Below are 13784 nucleotides of genomic sequence, written 5' to 3'. Positions count from 1 at the left end.
CTAGGACTCTAACAAAAACTCTAAGCTAAGACTCTAAGCTAAAACTCCAAACTCTTAACTAAAACTAAACTAAACTAGAACTCTAACTGAAACTCAAAGGTAAAACATCTAACTCTTAACTAAAGCTAAACTAAACTAGAAATCTAACGAAAACTCTAATCTAAGACTCTAATGTAAAACTCTTAATTGTTAACTAAAACTAAACTAAACTAGAACTCTAAACTAGAAAAAGTTGAATATTTTCGAAGTAAAAAAAAAATTGTAAAAAAAATAGTTTGTTTTAATGAAAAAATATTGAATTAGAACCATCAGTCCTCATCAATAGGAGTATGGGTATTGTCAAAAAATCAGAAAAAACCTTGAGATTTTCACGAACTGTCTTATAAACTCATGTAGTTCATCCATTTTTGCCTTTTTAAGCCCCCCACCAACAAAAAATTTAACTCCTACGTGCCTGCTGATGTCTAACCTACACTCAAACATTTCTTCATCTTAATTGACTTTAGAAATATCATGCAAAATATACGAGCCAATCAGGTGTTACAATCCTTTTGTTTGTCTGAGTTTAGCATCCGATTTTTTAATTATCACCGACGCATTTCTAACAAACTACTCTCAACTTAAGGCAGATAAACTCATGTAGTTCACCCATTTTCGCCTTTTTAAGCCCCCCACTGTGTGCGTGTCGTCTCTCTATGTGTGTCGGTTCTCTATGCGTGTTGTCTCTCTGTGTGTGTGTCGTATCTATGTGTGAGTCGTCACTTTGTGTGTATCGTCTCTGTGTGTGTGTCATCTCTTTATCTGTGTATTCTCTGTGTTTGTGTGTTATCTGTGTGTGTGTCTTTTCTTTGTGTGTTTTGTCATTTATGTGTGTTTGTCTCGTCTCTGTGTGTGTGTTGACTATGTGTGTGTGTGTCGTCTCTGTGCATGTGTCGTGTCTATGTCTCGTTTCTGTGTGTTTGTCCTCTCTGTGTGTGTGATTCGTCTCTTTGTGTCTGTCGTCTCTGTGTGTTTGTCGTCTGTGTCTGTGTGTCGTCTCTATGTGTAAGTCGTCACTTTGAGTGTGTCGTCTCTGTGTGTGTGTCGTCTCTCTATGTGTGTCGTCTCTGTGTGTGTGTCGTCTCTGTGTGTGTGTCGTGTCTATGTGTAAGTCGTCTCTTTGTGTGTGTCTTCTCTGTGTGTGTGTGTGTCGTCTCTGTGTGGATGTTGTCTCTGTGTGTGTGTGTTGTCTCTCTGTGTGTGTTGTCTCTATGTGTGTTTTGTATCTGTGTGTGTGTGACGTCTCTTTGTGTGTGTCATCTCTATGTGTGTTTGTCATTTCTGTGTGTGTGTCTCATCTCTGTGTGTTTGTTGTCTCTGTGTGCGTGTATCGTCTCTGTGTATGTGTCGTCTCTATGTGTCATTTCTGTGTGTTTGTCCTCTTTGTGTGGGATTCGTCTCTTTGTGTCTGTCGTCTCTGTGTGTTTTTCAAATTTTTGGGTCACTTGCCGGAGACTCTGGGTAGGTGGGTGCCCCCAAATATAGTCCCAAATTCCCCTCTCAGTTTAGCACTTGTTTAGGGATGCCCAGCGTCTCTTGTCACCTTCCCAATAGTATGTATTCATTGTCTCAGTTTAGTTTAGAAAATCTGAGCCAATTTCCACTTTTTCAAATTCAGGGTCGCTTGCCTGAGACTCTGGGCAGGTGAGGTGGGCACCTCCAAAAATTTGTCCCAACTTCCACTCTCGCCTTAGAAGTTATTCACGGATACCTAAAACCGTCAACGGTTAGACTGTTGCCTTAGCGGTAACCATGCCATGCGTTACACACATACCAGCAATATATTTTTTGTTTTTTGTTTTCCGTCTTCACAATGGGGTCCCAATCGAGCTCATGTCCATCGCTTAGCATTCAGGTCTTGACAAATAAAGCCCAGATAGTCGGACCCCAACGCTCCAATCTGAACACTAACTAAGACCCCGATTCTGAGCTAGTGGATTTCAACCATTCAGGCTAGTGGACTAAGACCCCAATTCTGAGCTAGTGAATTTCCACCATTCAGGCTGGTCGACTGAGACCCCAATTTTGAGCTAGTGAATTTCCACCATTCAGGCTGGTGGACTGAGACCCCAATCCTGAGCGAGTGGATTTCGACCATTCAGGCTGGTGGACAAAGACCCCAATTCTGAGCTAGAGAATTTCCACCCTACAGGCTGGTGGTCTGGGACCCAACAACATCGATTCTCAAGGTAAAAGTTTGAATCAAACACTTTTAGGATATCGAGTGTCCTTACTGAAAAAACTACTGAATTAAAAAATATATTAAATTGATCATACAACCTAAATTATTTCATCAGATACACCAGCCCTCATAAACGATCCTTTTTGAAATTCTGCTAACAACATAGATGCTCAAGGTAAAAGTTTGAATCAAACACTTTTAGGATATTGAGTGTCCTTACTGACAAACTACTGAATTAAAAAATAAATTAAATTGATCATACGACCTAAATTATTTCATCAGATACGCCAGCACTCATAAATCATCCTTTTTTGAAATTCTGCTAACAGCATAGATGTTCAAGGTAAAAGTTTGAATCAAACACTTTTAGGACATCGAGTGTCCTTACTGAAAAACTACTGAATTAAAAAATAAATTAAATTGATCATACGACCTAAATTATTTCATCAGATACGCCAGCCCTCATAAACGTTCCTTTTTTGAAATTCTGCTAACAACATCGATGCTCAAGGTAAAAGTTTGAATCAAACACTTTTAGGATATCGAGTGTCCTTACTGAAAAACTACTGAATTAAAAAATAAATTAAATTGATCATACGAGCTAAATTATTTCATCAGATACGCCAGCCCTCATAAACGATCCTCTTTTGAAATTCTGCTAACAACATCGATGCTCAAGGTAAAAGTTTTAATCAGACACTTTTAGGATATCGAGTGTCCTTACTGAAAAACTATTGAATTTAAAAAATAAATTAAATTGATCATACGACCTAAATTATTTCATCAGATACCCCCTCCAAAATACCTTATTCTTTATGTTAGAGTTTGATTTTTCATTCCCAATTAAATTAAAAAATAAGCATTTTCAACTAGAAATAAGGAGCATCGTTAAAAACTAAGATGAATGGAAATTATCTTCGATTCTGAGCATTTTTGGTGTTCCCTCCAAAATTGACCCTCTCCCCCCCCGCCCCTGCCCTCAGAAATGGGGGAACAAAGGGCCTCTGAGCCTTCTGCTTGAGGCAGATCCCAATTATTTTCGATTCTTAGTATTTTGGATTTTCCCTCCAAAGTTGACCCCCCCTCCCTTGCCCTCAGAACAAAGGGCCTCTGAGCCTTCCCCTTGAGGCAGATCCCATTTATTTTCGATTCTGAGTATTTTTGGTTTTCCCTCCAAAATTGACCAGGGCGTGGGATTAGGGCTAGTTGCCTTTCAATCTTTTTGGTCATTTAAAAGGGCACTAGAACTTTTGATTTCTGTTTGAATGAGCCTTTTTCTGATTTTCGCGGACAATTGCTTTGGAACGATCACCCTTAAAAAACAAAACAAAACAATAGTATATAGACACGTATCCGCGATCTTTCCTCTGGCAAACAATACAAAATTCCACTTTTTTGTAGATAGAAGCTTACAACCTCTACACTAGGGTTCTCTGATATTTTGAACCTGATAATGCTATTTTCTATTAAATTGCTTTTCGTCTGGGAGTGTTTCTTTTCTTTTTAAAGAATCCGGTAAATTTTCTCAGGCTCGTAGCTTTGACGAGTAAAATTTAACTTAATAAATTTTACTTGTTTAGAATCAGCAAAAATACTAATTCTTTCATTGTGCTAATTATTATCAAAATTCCACTTTTTTAGGTCACTTTCTGGTGACGCTTTCTATTTAAGTCAATTTGGAATTTAGTAAAATATTAAGACGCAAATACAAAAGTTTAGAAATACCACTTTTTATTAAGATAAGGAACATATATTGTCCCTTGTCTCCCTTGGGCCACCAGTATCAGCGAATTATATATCTATTATCAAACCCTGTACTAGTGTATGTTGACTGAATAAAAATATTGTATTATAGCCAACCTCTCTACAATTTACATTTAGTCCCACGAATATTCCCAGCTGGTACGCCTCATTAGTCAGGTCATTGCCTAAGGCACGCAGCCAAAGTTTAATTACCTCAGGGCCATAGTTTATCTCTCCTATAAAGAGAGAAACAAAGGCATCAACTACAACTTCACCTTAATACCATATAATCACATTATCACAGCTGGTGGCGGTAAGAAAAACTGGTCCGGGAGGAATAAATAAAAATTACTTTTTGAAATAAAATGGCTTTACCAGAGGTAAAAATGGCTTCCCTATCAACGGTACTTGAAATTGCAAACATTAAACCAGAATACGCGGGAATTTAAGATTTCGATGAGTTTATCGAAAAATTAAAAATTTTCGACGACTAACTGAGTCGTTCGACGATAAGGTGAAAGAGCAATGCGTTGCAGCTAGATTAAAAGGAAGCGCCCTTAAAGACTTTGAGGCATCTAAGGAAAAAGAGCCCAAGGACATTAGCACTCTAATTGAATCTTTTAAAACAAGGTTCATAGAAACGATTATCTCCGAGAGGCTAAGAACAGAGGTGGTGACATTCAATACCTAAACTAGCATCAGGGAATATGCAGACAAAATTTTTCGATCTGTATGCTTACAGTTAAAGAAAGGCGGAAATGACGAGACAGTACAGAAAATACAATTACTTACTTTTACCCAAAGGTTACCAAAAAAGCTATTAAGACTAATATTATCACGAAAACCTGAAAATCGGGAGCAGGACATAATTCTAGTAGAAACAGTGGTAAGAATTGACAAAGCAGTGACAAAGTTTAGTCAGATTTCACTAAATAACAAAGGTACCAAAAAAAGAATAAAATATGAAAGGAGAGAAATACGAGTAAACTTTGAGAAGACAAATCGTAAACCAAAAAGGCCCGACGGGGGCCGAGGGTCGCCGTCTAGGGAAGTAGCTGACAGATTCCACGACCTTGAGCCGTTAGCAGCTAGGGCACCCACCCCGAACAAAGACAGATAGTTGGAGAATCAACAATGACAGATCAAGAATATTTAGAAGTAACCAGGAAACCAACAAACAATTTAAGAGAAAGTTTAATTGCTATTATTGTAGCAAACCAAATCACTATGTGACAGATTGCTGGCATAGAATACGCAATGAAAGCCAGAAGTACAAGACAAGACATTAGTTCAGAACACAGGGGGGCAAAAATTTAGGAAAGCAGGGAACAAATAACACTTGGCAAACACCGAATAACATTCCTGAATTTAGGCCTAAAAATAAAACGGTTATCAACACCCAGGGTGAAAATTGTAACACTGAAGAAAACTGGGATAACCCCAGAAACGTTTGGTCAAACAGTGGTTATTTAAACGGAAGAACCAGCCTCTAAGGGTCGACAAAAGTAAACCATTACAAAGACCCCTTTATAGTTTAGAGTGTTGTGGTACAGATGTAAATAATGATTATTTACCGATTTTGCCAATAATAATTTGGCCGAATTTACCGATACTTTACCGTTGTTTCAAAATTGAATGTTCCCAAAATTTACCGTGTTTACTTGATACGGGTGCGTCTAAATCATTAATTCGAGAGGAAGTTTTTAATAGGTTTCCTCCTAGTTTAAAAAATCACGTAAGCAGATGTCAGAATACCCTGACATCAGTAACAGGTCACAATCTGACAATTTTGGGGGAGTGTTGGTTAAAATTTAGCACAAAGGGTAAAGAAATAACAGTAACGGTGATTATATGTAAGCAGCTACTATTTCCTTTTATTCTAGGAGTAGATGTTATAAGAAAATATGGGATCGTATGGGAACCCCTAAATGACAAATTAACCATCAGCCAGCTAAATGAAATTAATGTGCAAATTTGCGTAACAACATATAAAGATAGAGACAATTCGGAATATAACTTAAAAATAAACGAAAAAATCACAATAGAAGTGGGGGAACAACGGCTCAAGTGCTTGCGACATTAAATACAAAAGAAGGAAAGGTTAAAACAATAGATGCAACGATAGGAGAATAAACCCTCGGACAATACCCCAAAATTTTTGTGGAACATCAAATTATTAAAATTGAAAATGGTATCACATGTATAAAATTATCAAATCTTAGCAATAATAAAGTAAAGCTAAACCAAATAGCACTAGGATCGGTGGAAAAGATTTCAAATTCAGAAATAAAATGTCTAAGCATCCCAGAATTAAGTGTAAATGTTACTAGCCACGAGCAAATGTCGTCGGAGCCGCAACCACAAGAAAAGTATGGAATGACAAAAAATTATTTTTTGGCAACAATTTAATTTAGAACAATTACCGGAAAATATAAAAACCCGGGTGGGAAATATTCTTTGAGACTTAGGATGGACATTCGCAAGACAAAAGCGGATTACAGCGGACAGGGCCCTCCAATTAAAAAAAAACACCGTATAAAACACCTTATCATTTAAAACCATGGCTAGAAGACCAAATAAAGGAAATGGAAGAACAGGGTATCATTAAAGAGAGTGTTAACGATTGGTGATTTGTGTTTCAACTAATAAGAATCAGAAAAAAGGCAATACCTGGAGATTGTACATAGATTTTAGAGCACTAAATGCAATAACAGTAAAGGATATTCTGAAATTGCCATGAATTGAAACGATATTATATTTGCTGGGAGGTTCAAAATACTATAATAATTTTGATCTGATAGCAAGATATTGGTACAGAGCCCTAGTCCCAGAAACAAAACACAAGGCAACAGTAATCCTAGATGATGGGAGAACGTTTACATTTGAACGTATGACTTTTGGAATATCATTTAGTCCAAACTGTTTTAGTCGACTATTGAATTTGGTGTTAAAAGATACCGAACCAGAAAGCAAAAAGATACCTTGTCTTACTTAGATAATGTAATTTTGTTTACTGAAAAGCTGGAAGACCATTTAGTTAGACTTAGAAAAATACCGGGAAAATTTGAAAAAGTAGTCTTAAAATTAAAACCAGAAAAGCTAAAAATAGTAGTACCAAAAATAGTTTTTCTTGGACATCTGATAAACCAAGGTACTATTTTGTCAAATCGAGAAAATTTACGGTCATTGAGCAATTACAACCACCAAAAGATAAAAAAAGCTGCAGATCAGTTTGTGGTTTGTTAAGTTATTTCTGACGATATATTAGAAATTATGCGACAATAGCAAAACCCTTGACCGACCTTTTTAAAAATCGGGCAAATTCAAATGTCCATCGGACGCAATAAAAGCGCTGAATGAATTAAAAAGGCAATCATTAAAGGCGCCAAAACATAAACTACCAGATTTGTCACAAGACTTCTGTTTACAAACAGATGCTTCGGGGCATAGAATTGGTGCTAGATTATTAAACCTAATTTCTGAAGGGGTAGAATGAATAGTCCAATACGCCAGCAGGTCGCTGACAGAAGCACAAAGAAAAAATTCAACGGTTGAAAGAGAATGCCTAGCAGTTGTTGTTCTTACGGAATATTTTCGCCAATTTTTGCTTGGAAAAAAGTTTATTTTACGCGTAGATCAAAAGTCGCTAATTTGGCTATATACAATGCAAAATACTTCAGCACGACTGACAAGATGGATACTACGCCCGCAAGCATATTCATATACCCCAATATATATAAAGGACCGTACAAACAATTTACCAGACTATTTGTCACGAAATCCAGATACGGAAGGATATTTGATAACAACCATCCAAGACGAACTGGGCGGGGTAGAAATATTATCTAATGTAAATATTTCCAATCATCAAGATAAAGATGATTTTGTTCAGCCATGAAATCCTTTTTAATAAATGGAACAGAGCTGCCAGAAAATTTAAAACATTTTTTGAAGGACTTATATAATTTTGATCTGGATGAAAGTAAAAATCTGTTGATAAAATAATATAGAGTACCACAAGAATATAGAAAATGAATTAAAAGTCATTCCAGTAATTCCAAAATCGCTTGATGGAGAAATTTTACAGATGGCACATACTACCAATAGCTGTCACATGGGAAAAATGAAAACTATTGGAAGAATAGAAGGGATTTTTATTTTCCAAAAAATTTACTCAAAAGTAAAAACTTTCATACAAGGCTGTGAAGATTGTGCCAAACAAAAGTAACCACCAAAGACGCCTAAGGCCGAATTAGGTCAATACCCCACCCCTTCAGGGGTAGGAGAATTAATGTCTATAGACATTTGGGGGGCAGGAGGAAGTTTACCACTTTCCAGGAAAAGGTAATTGGTGTGTAGTAACCATAGTTGACCATTTCAACTCATATTTATACGCTTTCCCAATTAAAGACGAAAAGGCAAAAACCATTGCGAAAGTTTTAGTCAACCGGCTATTTTTGGAACACGGGATTTTCCCTCAAATTTTACTTAGTGACAATGGGCCATGCTTTAGAGAAAAATTATCAGATGGAATTACGGAATATTTAGGTATAAAGCGTTGATTTACCTCATCTTACATGGCGTCAGTTAATGAGAAGTTGAACGCAAATATAGAGAATTAGCTTACATGCTGGGGATACACGCGAGGGAGAAAAATGAGAATTGGGATGACCAAATACCATTCGTAGTTTTTGCAGTGAATACAGCTTTTTCACGTTCTTTAAAAGAAAACTTTAAAAGAAGCGCATAGACGTAGTGTGAGTTTTTGAGCGCATAATAGCGCATAGAACTGTAATTTCATTTGCAAACTCGTGTTACTAAGAAATGAATAATAGAGACTTACCTAGACGGAAGTGGAAAGAACCATTTAATATAGACTTATTAGCCTCAAGTTGGGGGTATTTCATAACTGCTATCGTGACTGTGGGATTAATTATATGGGTTTTTAAATATTGCTATTATAGGGAACAGCAAACCCTCGTACGGAAGGATGTAAAAGCCCCTGTCTACACGAAACCATAATCTTTCGCAAAGAAATTAATTAATCTAAAAAAAAAAACTTTTAGCTGCATCCGCAGACAACGGTTGGCACTAGGATTGCATAAATATGAAAGTAAAAGAGAAATTTACGATAAATACTGGAGCAAATTCTCTGCTATGTCACTAATAATACTTTTGATTGTAATTAAATTGGTATTTTGAGTGTTTTGATTTTTGGAAAAAAGAGTTATACCAAATTTTAGTTTTGCTTTGTGAGAAATCAATTTAAAATAATTCTTTGTGTATTGTTATATTACTATATAGTGTCTTAAAATAATTTTTAAAACTTTAGCCAAATGTATTTTCTTTGATAAATGTTGCATCTAAGTTTTGTGACCTCACAATGCTCGTGTAAGTCTATTACACAATGCTTGTGTATTTACTATGTTTTTATTTTTAGAAGTAACTTTAAGTTTGGACTAGTGATTTAATGTTATGTATAAATTTTTTGACTTCGAGTCAACGTATAAATATTTTTATTGTGAAATAATCCGTTAAGTGATTAATAATTCTATATTAAGTTTGAAAAGGATGATCAAACAAATTGCCAGCAAGAAACATAATGTTTTCATTTAAGCAGCATAGTATGTTTAGAGTACAAAGAGAGAAAAGTACTTAAAAGTAATTAACCTCTCACTTAAAAAAATATGCAGTGATATATACAATATTGAGTGTTTCTTTTTACTATATATGTAACACTTTATGCTTTATGTGTATTCTAATGTGAATATGTATTTTAGGTACAGCCTTAGTTTTTTTTTGAAAAAACCAAACTTTTCGTAACATCTTTTCAGATCAATTTCTCAATCAAGTTTTTTGACGCCTTTTTGGAAAGTAGCAAATTTAAAAGCCAGTTCAATTGTATCCTGATACTAACAACTCATACCATCAGAAATCAAACCATAACTGGTCAACTAATATTTTGGAAACTGTTTGCAGTATTACAGAACATTGCTACCAGTTCATCATAAAGTGAGATCAAATCAGAACTTAAATTAGGCCTAGAAAATGTGCTACGTAGCCTAACTGGCTTAATATTATTAAAAAAATATGGGAAAATGTTTTGTGTTGGAAAAATATGTGAAAGTTTAAAAAGTGAAAAATATGTGAAAGTTTATTTATTTATATATATATATATATATATATATATATATATATATATATATATATATATATATATATATATATATATATATATATATATATATATATATATATATATATATATATATATATATATATATATATATATTATCAAATCCTGTTCTAGTGTATGTTATCTGAATAAAAGTATTGTGTTATAGCCAACCTCTCTACAATCTAAATTTAGTTCCTCGAATATTCCCAGCTGGTACCCCTCATTAGTCAGATCATAGGCTAAGGCACGCTACCAAAGTTTAATTACCTTAGGGACATAGTGTATCTCTCCTATAAAGGGATAAATAAAGGCATCAACTTCAACTTCACCTTAATACTATAAAACCACATTACCATAACTTGAACCCTAGTCGCTCCTTACTAATAGCTCTTATTAATACCATGAACTGTTTGATTATAGGTCCTATAGACTTAAAAGCAATCAGGAAAAAAATGATTCTTTCCAAATAAAAGTCTGGAACAAAACTAAAATATAAAACGAACAGATACGATTATGTATATGAAGGGTCTTTTCCTCCTCAGCCCTATGCTCTTTATACTAACTTCGAATTTTTGGAATTCTTAAGGAACTACTCCTTAAACACAAGGGTCATGGAATTGGAAGAAACAATATTTTAAAAGTGCTATAAAACTTAGCGTAAAGAGTAAGGGGTTGAGGGCGGGGCAGCTCCCCTTATATGCGGAATAATTTCTGCTCGTTTAAATTTTAACGTCTTTCTTTGCTTTCATTTGAAAAAAAGACTTCTTTTTTATATTTAATTTCTGATTGTTTTTCATATCATGTCCAGGCTTATCCTAGCCCTTATATAATAGGGGTCACCGCCTTCGGAAGTCCCCCGTTGCCTGCTGCTAAATTATATATCAGTACATGTAAACTGATTGCTAGCGTCCAACATTTTTGCACTACCAATCTTGGACACTAGCAATCAATGCTAGGTGATCGAAACAGCATATCTGCAAAATCTGAAAAAAATCCTGAGAATATGTTTTATTGCTATATCCAGCTTCCATATGCTTTTCTATTCTTTACAGCTCCTTACATGAATACTTTACTGCGTAGACCTCGGCTTATAGTTGATCAAGTCGAGAAAATCGCGAAAAAAAAACAGTGGGTATATCAGTTTTGGCTAATCGAACTTGTTTTTAATATTTAGCCTGTTATAAACCTTCTGTTCTAAACATTTCAAAGAGATGTTACCGAAACTTTTCTTTCAAACAGTGTACAACACAAAGATTAAAAATAAATTACTTATCAATAAAAGAAACAGGCAGTAATGTCAGCAAAACAGGAATGAAGAAAAATGTGAAAAAAATGAAAGTAGGTGGTAAGGCTATAGTGATTTACGTGGTAACAGAAACAAAACAGAAATGAATTTTTAAAGATTTCTTAAATAACAGAAGAACTGACAAGCAGAAACGATAACGACTCTTTTTAATGGTACATTTTATACTTTTACTTACTGTACTATCATTAAGTGTATTTTCTACATTTCCATTGTTTAGATAATCAGTTGTTCATCTCTGGTCATTCGGCTACTGATCGTCTCTAAGATTTATTGCATTAGCTTGAGGACTTTTATGGTAAAGCTCTTCAAAGGGCTTAGCCAATTATAGTGGAAACAGTAGCAAATATTCCTCCACCCTACTAATCCGCCTTTGTTTTGACCATCTTAATGCAATAATGTAGCCAAAGATTGTTCCTAATTGCAGCGTAGGGGTCAGAATTATCATCTTTTAGTTGAACATGACTTTACACTGGTTTTCTGGAGAGTTTAGGGGGAAGAAGAAGAGCAGACAATGAATTCTCCAGGAGATTATTGATCGGCATCTATCAAATATAAAACCAAAAATTTTAAGTCATTTGTTTATGGTGACTTCCCAGCGAATTCTGGTCTGAGATGTGATATCAGACCTAATAATTTTATATACACCTCTTAAACTCGCGTTCAAGGACTTTGCCCTAAATGCACAAACTTTTTCTTTATTTTTCTCTATCTTAGAACATGCGTATCCTTTGAGTTCCTATGGCCTCAATCCTGGAAGTCATTGAAGTTAATCAATAAATAAAAGTCTTGAATGTTATTTTAAAGAAATTCGATTGTCTTAAGAACACTAACATTGACACACTAAAAGAAATGCTTCAATCCTCTGAATACATTTTGGGCTAAAGGCATTGAAGAGGCCTTGCCCTTGTTTGATTTTTTTTTGAAAAATTGCACTCAAAACACTTCCTCCTGGTGATGAAACGATGAATATTACATTATATTCCATTATAATACTTAAAGATAAGAAAATGCCTTAATCCTATTGGTTTTAGACCACTACAGTAATTCACGAGAAACGTCTGCCCTCTATTGTGTATTTCTTTTTCGAATTAGTTTGAAATGATAAATTACATTGATAAACACATCAAACATAAAGGTCACAGACACTGGTATTGATAAATGCATGAATTCTCAAACAAAAAAAATTCAATAGAATAATAAAGTCAAAATAAAAAGGAATAAAAGTTACCAGATCAGATAGTAGAATTACACCCTTGGCCTTTATTAGGGTCATATTTCCGGGGGAATGAACATTTTTTTTCGTTCTGCGTTCGGGCCCGGAATTATGATAATATAAGTTTTGATCAGATCAGATGAGAAACAATTATGGAACATGTTTTGACCTATTTTTAGAAAACCTGGGCCGTGAAAATTGAGTCTTTGTGCATTAGGCTACTTTCAATCTAAGGACTTAGGGCTTTAAGTTTCAAACTGATCAGGTAAAAACGGTGTTTGGCACATTTTTCCCTGCTCCCTATCAAAATTCTCCTCCTATCCTATTTTTGATCCTATGTGATGGAGGGTCAAGGGGTGCCAGGTAGCAAAACTGGGCTTGGGAGGGGCTTGGTTGCCCTCTAACGAGTTTTGAATCTAGAAAGGGCAGTAGAACTTTCCATTCCCAATTGAATGAACATCCTTCTTAACTGTTGACAACCCCTTCCATGCGAACTAGCCCTGAGAAAAAAAATTATAATACAAGCTTTCTATGTAGTATACACATATTAATTTATATATATTTTTGATGTTATTTTTTATGTTATATTTATTATATATTTGTATTTGTATATATATTATTGTGAAAAGTCTTTTTATTTAGTAAATTTCAATGTTAATCCATTTGCGAGAAGAGGTTCAGTTATGGAAAAGGTGATACCAAACAGCAAAAAAGAGAACGTGAACAATTTCGTGCAACTGTTCAAATTCAAAGGGAAAACTAAGATTTATCAAGTTTAAGACGCAATTACTATTACCTGTTGCTTCAGCTCTTCATCAGCATCTCCTTCAATGGCCAGACTCTTGATTACTGATGTTCTGATGCCCTGAAACAAAAGCCTCTCTCGGAAAATTGCCCCAGCAGATGGAGGGAAAAATAATTCTTCTGTCGCTCCATCATTCTAAAATATAAGTTAAAAAGGAACTAAATCAACACTGTCTAATCATAGTCACCGTTGCAAGAAAACTTAAGAAACTGCACGAAAAATTTGTTTACGTGATTTTTCCTTACGTTTTACGAGTCAGAAAAATTTATTTAATTTTTTTAGGGGGAGGGGTTAAATCTTCTTTCCCCCAGGAAATGG

General features: G+C 35.0%; 2 protein-coding genes across 2 annotated transcripts in view; one reads left to right on the top strand and one right to left on the bottom strand.

Moving 5' to 3' along the window:
* The window catches only part of Liprin-beta (liprin-beta 1), a 622086-nt gene that overhangs the window by 427312 nt on the left and 180990 nt on the right, over window positions 1–13784 (top strand). The window lies entirely within an intron of this gene.
* The window catches only part of LOC148955020 (dynein axonemal heavy chain 10-like), a 146527-nt gene that overhangs the window by 95729 nt on the left and 37014 nt on the right, over window positions 1–13784 (bottom strand). The window contains exon 4 of the mRNA XM_089099722.1: window positions 13458–13601. Within this exon, the coding sequence (XP_088955848.1) occupies window positions 13458–13601 (144 nt within the window). The remainder of the gene's footprint in view (window positions 1–13457; window positions 13602–13784) is intronic.

The sequence above is a fragment of the Artemia sp. Qi Xiang Cuo genome, chromosome 2, assembly GCF_049724085.1.
Source record: "Artemia sp. Qi Xiang Cuo chromosome 2, ASM4972408v1, whole genome shotgun sequence".
In the NCBI taxonomy this organism is placed as follows: Eukaryota; Metazoa; Arthropoda; class Branchiopoda; order Anostraca; family Artemiidae; genus Artemia; species Artemia sp. Qi Xiang Cuo.
The sequence above is the reverse complement of the archived record's forward strand: the minus strand, read 5'-3'. Positions and strand labels throughout refer to the sequence as shown.